General features: G+C 37.8%; 1 protein-coding gene across 1 annotated transcript; it reads left to right on the plus strand.

Moving 5' to 3' along the window:
• Positions 1-301: 301 nt before the first annotated feature.
• CEP95 (centrosomal protein 95) lies at positions 302-16,381 on the plus strand. The gene is made up of 21 exons (XM_068413567.1): positions 302-602; positions 1,599-1,706; positions 2,615-2,728; positions 4,012-4,120; positions 4,349-4,458; positions 5,219-5,353; positions 6,153-6,367; positions 6,755-6,824; positions 7,491-7,537; positions 8,753-8,874; positions 9,183-9,315; positions 9,519-9,633; positions 10,427-10,605; positions 10,885-10,977; positions 11,897-12,047; positions 13,178-13,338; positions 13,859-13,933; positions 14,450-14,602; positions 15,699-15,845; positions 15,937-16,008; positions 16,079-16,381. The coding sequence occupies exons 1-21, from the start codon at positions 302-304 to the stop codon at positions 16,253-16,255; spliced, it is 2,787 nt and encodes a 928-aa protein (XP_068269668.1). The 3' UTR covers positions 16,256-16,381.
• The last annotated feature ends 296 nt before the right edge of the window (positions 16,382-16,677 follow it).

The following is a 16,677-nucleotide window of genomic DNA, read 5'->3' on the forward strand; positions in this document are numbered from 1 at the left end:
AGTAGTCCTTGAATTTAGCTTTCATGAAGAATACTTATATTAGCAGTGGTATCATTGCCTAAGAGTCTGAGAGAAACTAGGTTTGTAAAAGAGAAGCTCATGTTCTTCAAAAAAGTATATGTCATTTCTGAGTCTTGATAAGAGATATATCAAAGCTTACTTTGTTAAGTCCTTCAAGGTTTGGAATTCCTGGCTATGTGGCCAAACCAAAGTTTGTGCTTTCCATTATGTGGAAGGAAAAAAATAATCTGCCCAGCCTGTGGTACTTCAGTACCCTTCAGCTCTCAAGTCCAGTTGTGCTATGACTGCGTATGTGAACAAGATACTGGTGTGTATCATTCCTCATTCTCTGTCCGTGTTTCCGATGGTGGAGTCAAAGACACTTAAATGGGTTCCATATTTCACTGTAACTAACCATGTCTTTATTTCTCTGTCTTTCAGTTCTGACATTAATATGTTTTACTTCTTAATAGATTGGATAGATGTTGCCAATGATCTTTTAAGGAGCTGTCACATAAACCAGCACATAAAGCATCTCTCCGAATGTAGTGCTGATGTGTTTGTTCGTCTTTATGAATCAATCTTAGGAGAAAAAGTACCAGGTGGGAACAATAATGTCTAAACCTGCTTTTTTTTTGGTCTCTGTATATTTTGTAATGAACAATTTCAAGTCTGCAAAACTTATTACAGATGTAGGTTTTCTAAAGTATTTGTGTCTTTCCAAAGACAAACACGTAAGATTGTCATTCTTTAAGAAGACTTAAATAATATTGGCCAATTTTGGTTTTTTTTTTTTTGACAGGTATGAATGGCAGCTATGAGAGGAGTTCACTAGTATAGCTACAGCAAAATTTCTCCTATTGTAAGTTAGGCCCTGAAAGCCATACATAGGCACAATACCTTTGATGGGTGTGCCTTGGCTCATTTCTCTTGAAGAAGTGTTAATACTGAACCCTGTTCTTATAAAATGCTTAATACTTATAGTCTGCTGAGAGCTAAACTGTGATTTAACTCTGATTTAATCCAACTCCATTTGACTTCATGACAATTAAGCACGGGCTATGCAATTACATATTTGTTTGCTTTATGGTCAACTGTTGCGTTTGGGAAATGTCAAGACTCCTACTTGCAGGAGATTTTAATAGCACTGAGGTAACTGGCAGCTATTGGAGGCAGAAGTCCTGTTAAATGTAAGCCCAGAACTAAAACTAATGTTGCTCCCAATTAAGTAGAATATATTGCAGTCCAACTAGTCTCTGACAGGGGAGGAAGAGAGCTTAACACAAACTGCAATTGCAATTTGATGATCTGAACTAGATGTGTGTGCTGGAACTGAAGGAGGAAAAATACTTTAGTAGTCTCTATTCTTGAATTTAATACTTCAGCTGATAAAATACATCTTCCAGGGAGTCTTTTAAGTTTGTACTCAGTATTTATAAAAGATTTCGTACGACTATGTAATATTTGGGCTTTTCACCAAGTACACAAGGTATTGAAAAAATACTAACTTGTAAGTGAAAGTTACAGTACTTTACTTAAAACATCTGCAATAAGCTATCTATTTAGGTAGCCTAAAATCCATTATTTATTTTAAATAGATTTCATAGCTACTCCTAGAAGCCAAGAGGATGATGCACATAATGTACAAGCAGTAATAGATTCCCTGGCATTGGACTATTTGCAGGTCAGCTTGTCGCACATCACTGGTAAGTACTCATTTGAATGTAGACAAACACGAGCTGAATATCTGTGTGGTTTAATTTGAACATTTTATAAGAACCATATGTTATAAAGCATGCTTTCATACTTACATGAAAGGGCTTTTTCTTGTAGTGAACATCATCAAAACACTGAACCCTTGCCTTGGACATCAGGTTATAAATTTAAACAGCAAGCAGAGAATAAATAAGTGCTGTCTTGTATGACACAGACCTGTAAGAAATGGTAAAGTTAACAATCATACTTCACTTGTCTGCTGAAGTGTTACCTGAAGTCTGTTACCGGCTCAGAACTTTCTGTATACAGTTAAAGCTTGGAGACTGGGTTTTAAAACATGAGCCTTGAATTTCGAACTTGTTAGTGAAGTTTAAAAAGTTGGTGAGTAAAGACTTAAACCATGTTGTGTCTGTCCTTTGTACGTGGATAATAGCTTTCTTTGAGTATTCATATGTATAGTTTTGCGTAACATAGCCTGCAAAGAATGAGAACTGCTTGAACTGCTTGCTTCATATGAATTCTCTCTTTCTCATTTGGTACCTGTACAGTATGGCTGGTGTTTGTAATCCTGCCTGCCAGTCCATAGACTTGGTTCATGCTGTAGCTAGTATGTATAAGAAAATATTAATTATCCCTGAAAATATCCCTTTTTTTTTTTTTTTTTTTTTTTTTTTTGTGGAAGCAGGTATAGCATCAATAAACTTACAATTATTAGAACTGAAACTATTCAACTTTAGGGAACTGTTAAGATACCTTAAGCTTACATACGTAGCCATAAATGAGTGACCAGTTGTCTTCTGAGCTGACACCTTCACAAGAATTTCCTCTTCTCCAGAAAACTGCTTTTGAGAATTTTTTTTCTGTGAAGTACTAATATGTGGCAGTACCTTCTTTTAAGGTGAGAACATTGTGAAAGGAGAAAGGGAATCTATCAGAAACCTCCTCGAAATATTTGATGGTTTGTTAGAGTATCTTACAGAAGAAGCCAGTGAATCTTCTTCTCAGAATGGAGGTGAGTAGACAGATGTCCTATTTTAAGGTATTATGTTCTGCTACTACTATATTATGGACAGCTTAGTTTTTCTGTTCGTCTGCTATCAAGTTACCTTGCTGAGGGCTGTTAGCTTCTCATGACCATAGTTCTTGATGTTCATGGATGGAATACAGCTCCCATAATAAGTAAAAACTGTTTCTTTGCTGTTCTCCTCACTAGCAGCTATAGGGAGTGATATCCATTGGAAGATGTAAGCTTTGTGAAACTTTGTTTTGGGATACCCAAGGTCTTTCCAATGTAGCAAAGATTTATTTGGTGTTTTTGCCTTATTTATAACCTTGACAATGCAGAAGAGGAGAAAGACTGAAACTGACTATGAAGGGAGGAAATTTTAGTGGCCAAACTGAGTATTTACATTCATTATTTTCATAAACAATAAAGATAAAAATAGATAATTTATTTTCTCCACAATTTGTTAAAAGGCAAGAATTGGAGAACAATCTTTCTGCTTCGTTCTTGTGGCAGAAGCCTACTCCAGACAATTCATTCTCTGTTAGTGTGTTGCTTTTCAACTTGTAAGTCAAATGATTTATGGTTAGGATTCAGGGAGGGAAGTGTTGACTTTAATTGGAACGCTGAGCAAACATTGCTTTTACTAGGAGACACACAGAGGGATGACTTAAGCTTTCCTGTGAACTGGATCTTGGGAGCAGATCCATGGAGGGGCTATTTTGAGGAACATGTTAAACAGGGAAACAGAAGCTACTAAGCCCTTCAGAGGCATCATCCTTACTGCAGACTTAGTACTGCTCTTCCTGTCTTAAAGCTGATAAGAACTGTCATCACTGGCTGTTGCACCCTGTGAGTAAAGGGGAGAGCACTTGGTGGCTGAGACAATTGCCTCCTGTCCCGTTTCACTGTGAACGGCAGAAAGAGGGCAGTAGCAATTTTCAGTCCCTGTACTGCTTTCCCCTTCTCTCAGGCTCCTGCTGCTACTACCCAATAGGTGTTAGTGGCTCCAATTTTCTAGTTTTAAGTACAGGACTTAATTATTTTGAGGAAGAACAAAGGGGTTATTTATAATTGAAACAATAGGGTATATGATAGTTGTATCGCTTTTCAAAACTTACCATAAAAGTTGCCCCCAGCCAAGGAGGGGGCATTACATGTCATCATTTTAGGTATCATCATTATAATGTTTTATTACACTTAAACTGTTTTGATGATATTGGCAATAATACCTGTTAGTGAATAGGCAGAAGTAGTTTTCCTGAAAATAATTGCATCTTCATTATTAACAGATGAGGCAAATGTGCTATCCAATAATGAAATTCAAATTGTATCTCAAGAGCAGCTGGAAAGCAATGGTGGTAAACTTACACAACTGTCAGTACTCTCATCAGCTGAAGGGTAAGAACAATTCTGAATATTTGCATTTTTTTATTTGTATTTTAGTTAAACTACATTCAATTTATCTTCATGATTTCCACATTGGTTTGTTTTGTAGAAGCTGGTCTCTTCCTTCCTACACTGTAACAGCCAGCTACCTGGAGTAGAGTTGCCACTCTTCTGCAGCTCCATCTTGTGGGCTGAAGGGGCAAAGATTTAAAATATTTCACGGCTTTATGTTCCTCTTAGGTCCCAGTCAGAATTTTTTATTCCATCTTGTGATGAAGATGGATCAGAATGTACCAGTGAATTAATTAGACTTGGAGATACTGCTTATTCATTTTCCAGGCGAGAGCAAGGTGAGTTTGGGTGAAAAAAATGTAAGACTACTCTGTAGTAACATTTCTAGGCTTTTTTTGCTGTTTCTTTTTTAAAAATTTATTTCTTTCAGACAAATACTTTGTTTTAAACTCTTATTTTACAAAAAACAACCCATACCCCCCCAAAAAACCCAACCCACAATAAGCAAATGTACCTGTGGTTGATCTTGCTGAAGTTAAAATGTAGATTTCTTAAAGTAAGTGTTCCAGACACTGTTTTTCATGACTCCTGAGCTACATTATTTGGATAAAGGTTTGTTGTTTGACTTCTAATTCAGTTCTCCCTACAAAGGCATTTTATTTTGTTCAATAGCCTGTTCTGAAGCCTTTAATTTATTTCATTTATTGCAGTGTAAAATGTATTATTTAAGACTGTAAAAAGACTAGTAAGTTCATTCTTCAAGATGACTTGTTAGGAGTGTGTGCCACTTAAAAACATGGGTGGCTCTGGGACAAATAATGTGCAGACTACTTAAATGGAGTCCATTCCTATTTCCTATAAGAATATTCCTGTTCTTATTGGTGATTAATCTCTCCAGGTAGAGGCATAAAGAAATATTATGAATTATGAAATTTTTATCAAATAGAATTACAAGTAGGAATTTAACAGACCTGTTTTGATCATAGTATGAATTGCTAACACCAAGTTATTAACATACCAAACCTGAAAATTGTGCATCTAAACAGTTCATAGCAAGATGCTTTATAGTTCTTAATCTTTTTCAAACACCACTTCTAGAATTCCAGTTGCCTGAATTGTTATCAGCAGAAAAGGACAAGGAGGTAGAAGAATCCAAAAACTCGGAGGCTATTGCAACATTACCTGGACAGTTGTCTGAAACTGAAAGGGCCATTGTAAAGGAAAAGGAAGATGGTGAGTATTCATTCTTCTGATTTCTAATCTACCTGATTTTGACTAAGGTAGTGTAGGGGAGAACCTTAGTCATGGATGGAAACACTTTAGCTATATTTTGAAATAAATAAATCCTTTTCAGAAATTTTATATTTTAGTGTCCCAGAGTATGCAAACTCCATTATCTGGGGTATTTCTGCTTAGCTAGGATTTAGCTTCAGCTAGGTTTTTTCCTTTTGTGGTTCAGTAAGCAAAATAATAAAAATTAAAAGTCCTTGTGGAAGATCCTAGCATCCAAAATCATGTTTTCAAGGGGGCTTTCATGCTGTTAAGGACAGTTATGGGTAGATTGTGTATTGGGTGAATCATTCTGACAGGTAGCAGCCATCTTCTCCAATTGTCCCCGGCCTCTGCTGACTATGGCTCTGTCATTGCCTAGAATTCCTGCACACGAGCAGGCATTCCCCAGCATGTATCTAAAAAGAGTGGGGAAAACAACAGCAAAATGAAAGTATTTACTATGTACCCATGCAGTATGAGGGCAGTATATTCATATACATATAGTCATGAAAAACTTGGTGCTCTTAGAAAAGTAGTGAGACAGGGAGGGGCTGCAGTATGTATCTCTGTAAACAGAATAAAAGTAACATCATAAGGCATAAAAATGTTACAGTACTGTTCTATACCATCCAACAAAGATGGTAGCTAACATTAGATATTTAGATACTTCCATCTAATATGTATGGAGGATATACAAAACTAATATTCTGCTTTCACAGATAACACTTAACCTTCAAGTTCTTCATATTTGTCTCTTAAGGATCAGTGGAGTCTGTTCATGCTACTGAACCTCAAGAAGAGAGTTTGAGTGCCAGTGCTACAAAACTAGGGGAGCCTATCCAGCAAGCTATTCCTTTGCTACCACCCTTCCAACCTTTGGAAGCCAGACCTCATTATCCTGGATGGAGAGATTATCACAGCTCAGACAGCCAGTCCACAACTTTGGCTAACAGTGAAGGAGCGAAAATTCGTACTGTAAGTAAAAACCTGTCCTTTGACTTTTTTTTTTTTGTAAGTAATCAGTACTGCTTTCATTTTAAAACTTTCTAGTATATTTGCAGAAAGGGAGTAGTTGGTCTCTGAAGAATACTTCTGAATGTGTCAGATTTTATCTTCAGTTCAAAGAATTTTGGATTGTGGATTCATTCTTCACTGAGTGTCCAGAGAGGAAGTTAATTTGAGGGATGTGTCCCCATAATCAATGTAACTGCACAGTTTACAACATAGTAAACAAAATAATTATAGTGTATTTCTATTTATCTATAAAATCAGCATTGATTGCATATGCAGACAAACCTAATGTATGACCTTCCTGTCAACACTCTCCGGTGAATTTATAGGAAACGTTGCTTTTTATTTCAGCTTGAAAAATCACTTACACAGAAATCTGAAGATGTTTCTGGTAGTCTTCCTCTATCAAGGAAAATCCATGGTAAGAGAGAATTTTGCTTCTTATAGGGTAACTCTTAAGTGTCAAATGTAGCATTTATTTTTATTGGCACTACAAGAAACATGGTTTTGAAACTACTAGTGCATTTTTAAAAATTCAGCCACAAGTTCATATTTCTCTCTCTGTTTTATAGAGAAGCAAAAATAGGTTACTTTTAGGCTGTTCACTGTGCTGGAGAAAAATATTCTGTGTTCCCAGTTCAACTCCTTTCTTACTTAGTCCAGTTAAGATGTGCCTATACTACAGAAATCTCTTCTAGCAGATAACTCTCATGGCTGAGCTTATTCTGCACAGGGAAACGTGGACCAAACAAGCCAGTTTCAACTCTAGGAAAAAGCCATTAACTGCTATTGTAGAAAATGTTTAGAGGCTAGTTTTCAGAGCTTATTTTCTCTGTTGCCTGGGAAACACTGCTTACCTTTCTAGTTTCCATAGCATTCCCATGACACTGAACAGTCAAAACTTGAAAAATTACCAAAATGAATGTCACACAACTGTGTAACCACAGTTGCTTTGTCATTCTGTTCTCTTTGAATAATTTGGATCCAAAGGCCATGGATCACAGCTTTTTTCACTTATTCCCCACGAGTGGGCATGGTGCAGTCTGTACCATCAACTAACACTTATCTGTCATGTGCTTTTCTGCAGTGGGAGACAAGGTGGTATCAAATGAAGCTGAGGACAATGTGGCAAAGGTAGATGTTACATCTTTACCTTATTTGTGGAAGTTCAGTCAATATTTTTGGATTTCCACTTAATTCTCCTGATACCTTGTGGCACTTCTGGGCTTTTTTCAAACCTGCTTTTGGCTTGCTTTCTTCAATATACAATCAGTGATACCATGTTGTTAGACTATGACTATGTCCAGTTTATAAGTCAGGTCAGTTCTTTCTGGAGGTGTTTGCTCCAAGAAGTAGAAGTGCCAGTACCGATAGAGTTCTACTTTATCACAACCAACCAGTTACTAGTTATCTTGGTTTTAATCAAAGACGTACAAAACACAAAGAGTACAGTCATGTCCTTTCTGAAGTGTATCAGTATTCTAAATTAGTAAGAATTTTGGTTTCTGGGGTTGTTCAGACTCCAGTAAAATTCAGATTTCGCTCTCTTCCTAAAGATCATTGAACTGCCTGGCTGTATTCTTTCATTTTATGTCCTTGCATTGTCCTTTGCTTTTCAAAAACTGAATAATACAAAACCCACAGATTGATCAGCAGATGCCATTCTGTGTTTGTTGAAACATGTCTGTATAGGAAGTTCCTTGCTCTGGAAAACACTTTTTTTTGCCTTCTGCAACCACAAGAGGTACTCACAGACTTTGTTTGTTCCAATAGTTTCAACAGCCTTTACTTGTACATTGTCTGTTTAAAACAGTGTCTCTGTTTAAAACTCATTTTCCATTGGTGTTTTTGCAAGCATGCCAACCCCAAATTACTCCAGTTTGAACTGATAAATGACCAGGCTGTACTAAAACAGCGTAACTAAACGGCACAAGGACAGAACTGTTTTCCGTTAGTTTGCTGTGCACTGCAGCTTAGTCTATACTCAGTGAGGTTCAGCTTACTTGCACTACTTGGCATTAGTCCCAGGCTAATGGGGTTGTATGTAGGGATACTCATATAACTTAACCTAGACCTTGTTCTTCTGATTCAGTGGTTTAGCTGTAGATAATTCTTGAACTGATCTTCTGGTTTTGCTGGTCTATTTCTTTAAACATCTAATTCTCTAAAGCACACTATCTTTAGTCAGGGACCTTTTTTATATATATATATACATAATTATAGGGTTTGAGATGGTTCTTCTGGAAAAGCTGTTGTAGGATCTCTCTACTCACATGATCTATGTTATTTTCTGAGCTTTAGTGTGAATAAATTATGATTTTATTAAGTTCCTCTTACTCATTTTCCTAGGTTCCTCTGATATATGGGACTTCTACATCTGCTTCCTCTTTACATCAAAAACTCTCACTACGTGCCGAACGAGCAACACAGACTTCAAGACCTGAACCTAGATATATGCCCAGAAAGAAAAGGCAAGTTCAGTTTTTTGGTACTGAGCCAAGCTAGCACTTTCATATACATGGCCACCCAGTCCTCCCCCCTTAAAATAAGATCTGTTCTTCCTTGGCTGCATGACAGTGAAAGATTAATTTTAACAGAAAGATTTCCTGTTTCTCCTGACATATATGCATTTTCTTAAATATAGTTAAAGGCATTTACACATTCAGCTTCTGCTTTATCCTATAAAAATGTGTTCATGCAAAAAGTGAACTGGAATTGTACAAAGTAATGCTTATCTTCAAGTTTTTAGAATAGAAATGAAATCTGTTTTCTGTTTTAGCAGATATGAAAATTCTACCACAGATTCACTTGAAGAGTTTTTTTCCCATGGAACAACAAAGGAAAAGCTATCTGAGCAGGAGCTTCATAAAGTGACAGAAAAACTCTCTCACAGGTTAACTGAACTAGATTTAGTAAGTGAAATCTATTCTTTGTTGTATCTGAGCAATCTAGCCTTAGTAATGATAGCGGGGAGAACAAGAATATAAATTTAATATTGACAAGAATATAAATTTAATATTGAACAAAAGGAAATCTGCAACTAACACCTGACTTTAGACAGTTCTAAATTTTGAATGCACTATTGAACCTGACCCCCAAAAAATCTATCCAATAGATGTTAAAGAGAGCTTTGGGCAGGCAAACTGGAGAAGAAGAGTTGACAGATGAAGACAACCTGTCTCAGCACAGTGACAGTGTCATGGATTATCGCCAAAGGAAAGCTGAGCGAGGTAACAATTCTTATGCCAGTTAAGCATTAGGGTGGAAAAGAATATAAAAGAAAAAATCCTCATGTAAAGCTGATGCATTGAACTACTCATAGTTAGTTACTAAGTTTTGTATTGTTACTTCACGTATATTTTGTCTTAGACCCAAACCTGAGCAACAGTAACAGAACTACAATTAAGTTCCCATTTAACACTTAAGTAAAAATACCAGGCACACCCAGCTGCAGTAACAAATGTACAGCAAGTGGGGGGAGGGACAAAATACAAGCTCATTGATAGGACGGTGATTCTGAAATGATTCTGTTCACAAGACACTTCACTGCAGATTCTGTGCTGAACACAGCATGTACATCGAGGTCTCTTACAAACATACTCTGCAGTGTATGTGTTGGTGGTAATATGATTAAATAACCACCCTATACGTACACCACGCTATAAAGCTATCATATAGCTCCATCTAATCCATACGCACAACATCATATTCCAAGATGGAGCTGTTTGTGACCCTGGCATATAGACAGTCTCTCACCTTGAGCTACCTTCAGTTGTCTTTGCTGCTTTTTCCTTCCTCATCTTGAATATCTCCTGGCACCTTTGCTATTATATAAGCCCCAAAAGTTGTGATTTGGGGCAGGGATAATTCTAAAGGCAAAGGCTTTAGCTTTTTCTGACTTAAAAGTCAAAAAGTTTAGCACAAATTATGCTGTGTGGGTTTTGGGGGGCTTTTTTTTCCTTATGTTTGGCTGGAGGTTTTTCTTTTTAAGTTAGATATTCAGTGAATTGCCTTTCCTTACAGACCCACCACATCTAAGGTACCCAAGCAGGCCACGATCCCTTTCTCCATCGTCACCCTCATCTCCGCATCAACTGTTTTCTGAGTTGGAAGATAAACTTTGCAGTAATGGAACAGGCCAAATAAGGAAAATACGCAGCCAGCTGCAAAAAGAAAGGGATGAAAGAACAAAAAAAGCAAAGGTAATTTCTAGGTTAGACCTATTGGTCACTCTTACCAACAGTTATACTAAAATCATTAAAATGGAATGCTCTTACTTAATGGGGGCATCTGGCCTACGTTAGTAATTTTGTACTGTTGTAGCTGTGGATTGCTGAGGAAAAGACTTAAACCCCAAATGTTCCAAAAAAATGAGAGTTTAAAGTGGAAGAAGCTACTTTTTTTGACCCATACACCGAACAAGTTAATGAGGTGGTCATATGGACTGATTATTTTCTCTGAAAAGTCCCCTTATTTTCTAGATGCTTGCTAAAGCTTATGAAGATGAACTAAGAATTTATGAAGCTAGGGAGAGGCTTAAACTTTCCAAGCTCAGAGACATCATCAAGGAACTGGTATGTCATGCACTATAGTGATTGTTGGTTGTGTTTTGTTGATTTTTTTTATATTTGTCTAGATGATCTTTCCAGACACTGGGTATGTCTTTTGGGTACAAAAACTCCTTGACTTCCAGTGTCATAGTTACAGCACTGTACACTACTAAAGTAGTAAAGAGGAGGACAGCTTTTCCTGAGCTAGGTAGAACCAAGAGACAAGTAGTTTTAGAGCTTTCAGCATTTCTATGTATTAAGAATAACACCTATTATTATGGGTAACAACTGCCATGCTTTTCACATGAAGTGGTAACTTCAAAACTCTCATATTTAATGAGTTAAAGCTAAATAAGCAAGTAGAGAGCTTCCATAGACAAGCCTCAACTTCTCCACAGATGGGGACTTCACACACACACACACACACATCCCCAACAGCTAGGTTAATAAGCTTGGAGCCCCCGTACGCTGTAGGCGATCTGCTTAATATTGTCATAGTCTTTTTTCAACTACTCTAAAAGTTGGGTTTGTGCAAGGGTGATTCTCTAATGCTATGAATATGGCAAAGGGGGTTTTGCTACTTTCTTACATACTACTGGAACAGCAAAGAACCTCAGCAGAAAAGCTCTGTCATACCAATGTCATACCAATGTAGGCTGCAGTGGCCCTTTTCACCACCTTTGCAGAAGCAGTCCATAGGCTGCTGCAGTAGTGTTAAATAAGTGCTGCAAAAGAGCTGAGGTTATGCAAAAGTGAGATTTAACCTTTATTTGAACCCTGACCTGCATTTGGTAAATTCTGGCCACCTGGAGAATCCAATGCAATATGTCCAAATTCTTATTCTAAAGTTTCGGGGACATTTAAGTTCTGATATCCAAACTGTGATCTATCAGTCTTTCCCTTCTCATACCTGTTCTCCATCTGTTTTACATCTGCTCCTAAGGAACAAGAATACAAAGAAAACATCTTTAAAGAACCTCCAAAAATGCCTCAGCCAGTGAAAGTTTATTCTAGAAAAACCACACCTCAGAATCCCAAATACAGCCAGTGGATTCCAAAACGAGGGACTGTGAAGCCAAAGAAAGCAGCTCCAAGTAAGAACTGCAAAACTATACTTGGTGGAAAACTGGCATCCTTTGAAAGCATGTGTTGAGAACTCCAAGAATAAAGGCATCAGTCCAACGTATACCAGTCAGCTGTAGCACTTTCCCCTTCTTATGACCTCTATATGTCTGGATTTTTGTTACGGAAGATAATGCTTTAAGTAAATGTAAACCACCAATGCACAATCAATCAGAGCTGTGACCCATTTGCTACCTCCTTAAAACCCCTTGGATTATTTTCAAGGCTTGTTTCCATTACTGCTCCTCCTATGCTTGCTCCACTATAGTCTGAGCTCAGTCTTTTTTTTTTTTTTTTGAGCATGTATCAGATTTAAAATTGGGCCTTTAGCTTGAGAGGGATGGTGCTGAGCCATGTACAGTAATAGAGCAGAATCTGTCCATTCCTATCATCTTCCTTTCAAGACCAAAAACAGCCAATGGTCGCAGGCTCAGTTTTGGTAACCAGCAGTGTGTATGTTTTTATATAAGATCATGGTACAATCCCCTGCATAGGTGAATGTTGCTCAGGTACAACTGCCTTATTTTTTTCAGTGTTTAAAGGGCCTATACTTGGTTAACATCCGTTTGTTTCATCTCCCCCTCATCTTTTCCTGCCAGAAAGCTCAAAGATGTAATGGGAATGAGCTGGTTGCAAACCAGTTTATTTTCCACCTGTTTACTGGACCTGGATCTGTCATTACTACTGCTGCATTAGCGTTATTTTAAGTTGCTGCACCCAGTGAGAGACAGACAGATCAAGAAATCGCTGATTAGTGATGGTCAGAACCATTTGAAGAAAGAAGGGGATACCTGTCTGTGTTGGATGTGGTGGTGGGAGGAAAATAATGTCTGAGCTATAAAAGCAATTCTTTGGCAGGAAAAAAAAACAAAACCAAAAACAAAACACCAACAAAAGCTTGGGATTACCTTCTCTGCAGCTGTACTGACAGAGTGATGTTATGTCCTGCTGGGTTTAGCTTGACATCATACAAGCAGCATGGTAGTTGCATATAGTGTTCAATATAAAATATTTCAGAACTGAGGCTGACATTGTCTGGAAGAATTTACCACTAAATGTATTGTCCAGGAATTTATTGCTTACATCTGTCTTTACCTTGTAGTGAAAATAAGAGATGGTGACCTCCTATTTCAGCTACTGGAAGAGTTTCCCCACCTGCATATTTCCCACCATACTCTGAAGAAAATGTGGCAGCAGCAGCTTGCACATACTGAACAACTTAAGGCAGCTTCTGGCAGAACTAGACCAAAACTCCAAAATGAAGTGAGCGTTCTTATTCTTACCTTCTAAGTATCAGCAGGGATGGTACCTCTGACAGAATAGTTAGCAGTCGTCAGTTTGTATTGCATAATAAAAATCATAGTAAAATCACCCTGACTCTGTATGCAGCATAGATAGGGTACATGCACATCCAAAGCCCAGTAGGCAAGGATGTATATCTGAGCTTGGTTAGTTAAATAGGGGGGTACATATCTAGACACGTGGGTCCAACTTTTTATCAGCCACTTGATTATAATGTTCATTTTTTTATAGTAGTTTATCTAGTACTGCATAGGATTGCTATGGCTTTTTTAAAAAGCATTTTGTAGTTTCAAGTGCTAGTTCTGAACAGTCTTTTAGTTTAAAAGTTGGTTATGAGATACAAAAGTTGATTAACTTATGCATGGTAACTCTCAACATAAAAAAGAAAACACAGCAGAGGGGCAATACTTAAAACTCCTACATAAAACTGCCTGTCCTGCAGAATGATGGAAGTAATTAGCTTTTTTTTTTAAACCTCCAGGTTCAACAAGCCCTGAAGAAGCATGAGCTACTTCTTGCAATTATTAAAAAAGATCAAGACCACAACAAGAGACTGGTATGTTCTTTTAAAGGGTATTCGTTACGTAATACAAAAAAATTTCATGTTGAGTTAGCTAGAATGTGTATTTCCTGGTCCATGAAAGTTGCTTTTTATCTTACAAAAAATTTTATGCCTCTTGAGTAGCTGTGGCCTCAAATGCCATGTAATCTGTTTGCTGTGTGGCTCCTGAGGTCATGGGAATGGAATATTATTATTACACTGCACTGTTGCTTTAAAAGTGCAAATTCTAAGAATGTGCAAGGAGGAGAAACTTCAGGCTCCTGGTGTTGCTGGTAACACCACCAGCTACCATGGCAATGCTGACTCCTTAATTATATAGTGCTCTTCACGGCACCTCTTTGCTAAATCAGTGGTGATTAAAGCTTTAAACCATAAATGCAGTGTAAAATCGGGGTAGGGAGAAGGTCCTAAGTAAAGGTCCCTATTTATTTAGCAATGACTAACAAAGCTTTGCCCGCAGCAGTATCTGTTGGAAGCTTGGTGGTCTGACAGCTACTGTTCTCCATTTAGCAAGAATTTAAGCAACGTATCTACAGACAGAAATGGGCTCAGAATAAAGTGAGAGAGAAACGCCAGCAAATTGCTCGAGCCAGGAAATATTATGAAGATTACCGGGTTCAGCTGCGTGCCAAGATGATGCGGGCTAGGACACGGGAGGAAAGGGTAAGTACAAGCTGTTTTGCTCTGCAAGTGTGGAATTCTTCTTTCTTGTTTGGACCCCAGTGCTGAGGGCCCATAGTCCAGTGGTTCAAATAATGGTACAAGTAGACAGAGAGCGAGTTAAGTGAACAGAGCGTAGGAGCCAGGATTAAATGGTTGGTCAGTCAAGGCCACAGAGGAAAAGGTTCCTTCTTTGGAAACATTGATACAGTTCAGGGCAGATCACTGTAAAACAAGAAAGGATGCTTTATGGGGCTAAGAGGAGGAGAGAAAGGGTGAAGTATCAGCATGGAAAAAACAGGGCTGGTAACATGAGAAATTGGGGAAATGAGTTTTCAGAAACAGTAGGATTAAGAAGTTGTTCCTATAGTTACTATCCAAAGAAAACAATCTAAATCTTCAGTTAAGGAAACTGATCAAAAAGACAGCTTTGTTATTCAGTTATGTTTGCTAAACAAAGTGGACTTTCTGACAGATATGATCTTTAATTAGGGTGGGACATCAGAGCTAAGGAAAGCAAGTAGAGTTATTACACTTTGAGAGTTGTGTTATCTATTCTTGTACCTTTTCAAATAACAGTCTAGAAGTTTAGTGCAGAATCCACTGTTAGTGATTTGAGAACTGTTTGCCTGAAGCTGCACAGCACTGTAGCTGGTAAGTGTTCTTTGGATAAATGGAAAGCCTGAGTACAGGCTGGGTTTCCTGCCATTGGAAATCTGGATGAAGGTCCTGAAGTTAGATGACAGAACGCAGGGTGGGCTGTAAATCACAGCGCATGTTCAAAGACCCTGGCTTGCACTGTTGGGTTGTCTGAAGTGATTTTAAAAATGTAATGAACATTTGCTGTTCTAGCGCCTTTCTTAGTCATATGACTAAACTGACACAAGAAACTTATTTTATCTCTCAGAATTTCAGCTAAATGAGTAACACAAATACAGGTCAGCTGTATCTGTACCACCATTACTAGATACATAACTGTACTTTTTCATGGGCAATGACCTATTTTCATGTGATCACCCTTCCATCAGGAGATACAGCAGCTGAAAAATGTAATTGTATATTTAAATGTTTTAGGTTTGCTTTTTTTAATTATTGGCAGATATTTAAAACCTTATTTGAAGAAGGCTTAGAAATTCAGAAGCAAAGACTGAAGGACCTGAGAGCGTATGCTCAAGACAAGCGTGCTGAGCAAAGGAGAGAGCATCAAAATGAGTTGGAGTCTATGGAGAACTATTACAAAGATCAGGTAAAGCTTAATCTGCAAAGACAGTATTTTTTTTACACTAGAAGTCTTTCCTTTCTTTAATTGGTTCAACTCAAACACGTGTTTTGCTTAGTTTTCCATGCTAGCAGAAGCTTTATCTCAAGAATGCCAAGAAATCCAAACCAGGGAGAAAGCACAAGCACAAGTAAGTATTTCTAATTTTGTGTGAATGTCTTCCCTTTACGTGCTGTGGCTAATGTCTGTATTTTCTTTAGATGCTACAGAAAACAAAAAGAGAACTGAGATCAAGGATGGAAAAGGAAATACAGCAACTGCAAGCAGCAATAATGCAAAGTGATGATGACACTTTTTTCCAAGAACTAGAAGCACAGAGACTGAAATCTAGACTTCAGATGGCTTCCTTTCAGTATAGCAAAAGCTGCTTCTTGTAAGACGGACAATAAATATCACTGCAGTTCTCTCTGGCTAAGATGATGAGAATCTGAGAGAGCTGCTGTAACAGGAAGATGGTGTGTGGCTGTTTTTCTCTAAACTATCTGGTCTGTCATTTTGACATGTTAGAGGCGTAGCTGCTGGGATCTGGGATCTCTACAGCACTTTTATGATCATCAATAAAGTTTTTAAATGACTTTCTACCTTCTTAGCAAGGCTGAGATCATGTTGAGCTCCACACAAAGGAAGTGGGATGAAGTCAGTGTGCTTGAGTGAAGTTATCTCCTCTATGCCTGTGCTGGTTCTGTTGCTGGACTTGAAAAGCCACACAAACACCATGAGCCAGAAATTACTGGAGTGGAAAGCTCACAAAGAACAAGTAGATCTTTAAAAGAACATCAGTGGTTCAAGCTTCCTTTGG

This window comes from Nyctibius grandis, chromosome 15 (genome assembly GCF_013368605.1).
Source record: "Nyctibius grandis isolate bNycGra1 chromosome 15, bNycGra1.pri, whole genome shotgun sequence".
Classification (NCBI taxonomy): domain Eukaryota; kingdom Metazoa; phylum Chordata; class Aves; order Nyctibiiformes; family Nyctibiidae; genus Nyctibius; species Nyctibius grandis.

Bases quoted from the DNA above. Each gene is read 5' to 3' on its own strand.
- CEP95 (XM_068413567.1), top strand. From the start codon at position 302: ATGACTGCGTATGTGAACAAGATACTGGTGTGTATCATTCCTCATTCT. The intron at 6,825-7,490 runs GTAAGAGAGAAT...GCTTTTCTGCAG, and splicing joins TCTATCAAGGAAAATCCATG to TGGGAGACAAGGTGGTATCA. The intron at 15,846-15,936 runs GTAAAGCTTAAT...TGTTTTGCTTAG, and splicing joins AGAACTATTACAAAGATCAG to TTTTCCATGCTAGCAGAAGC.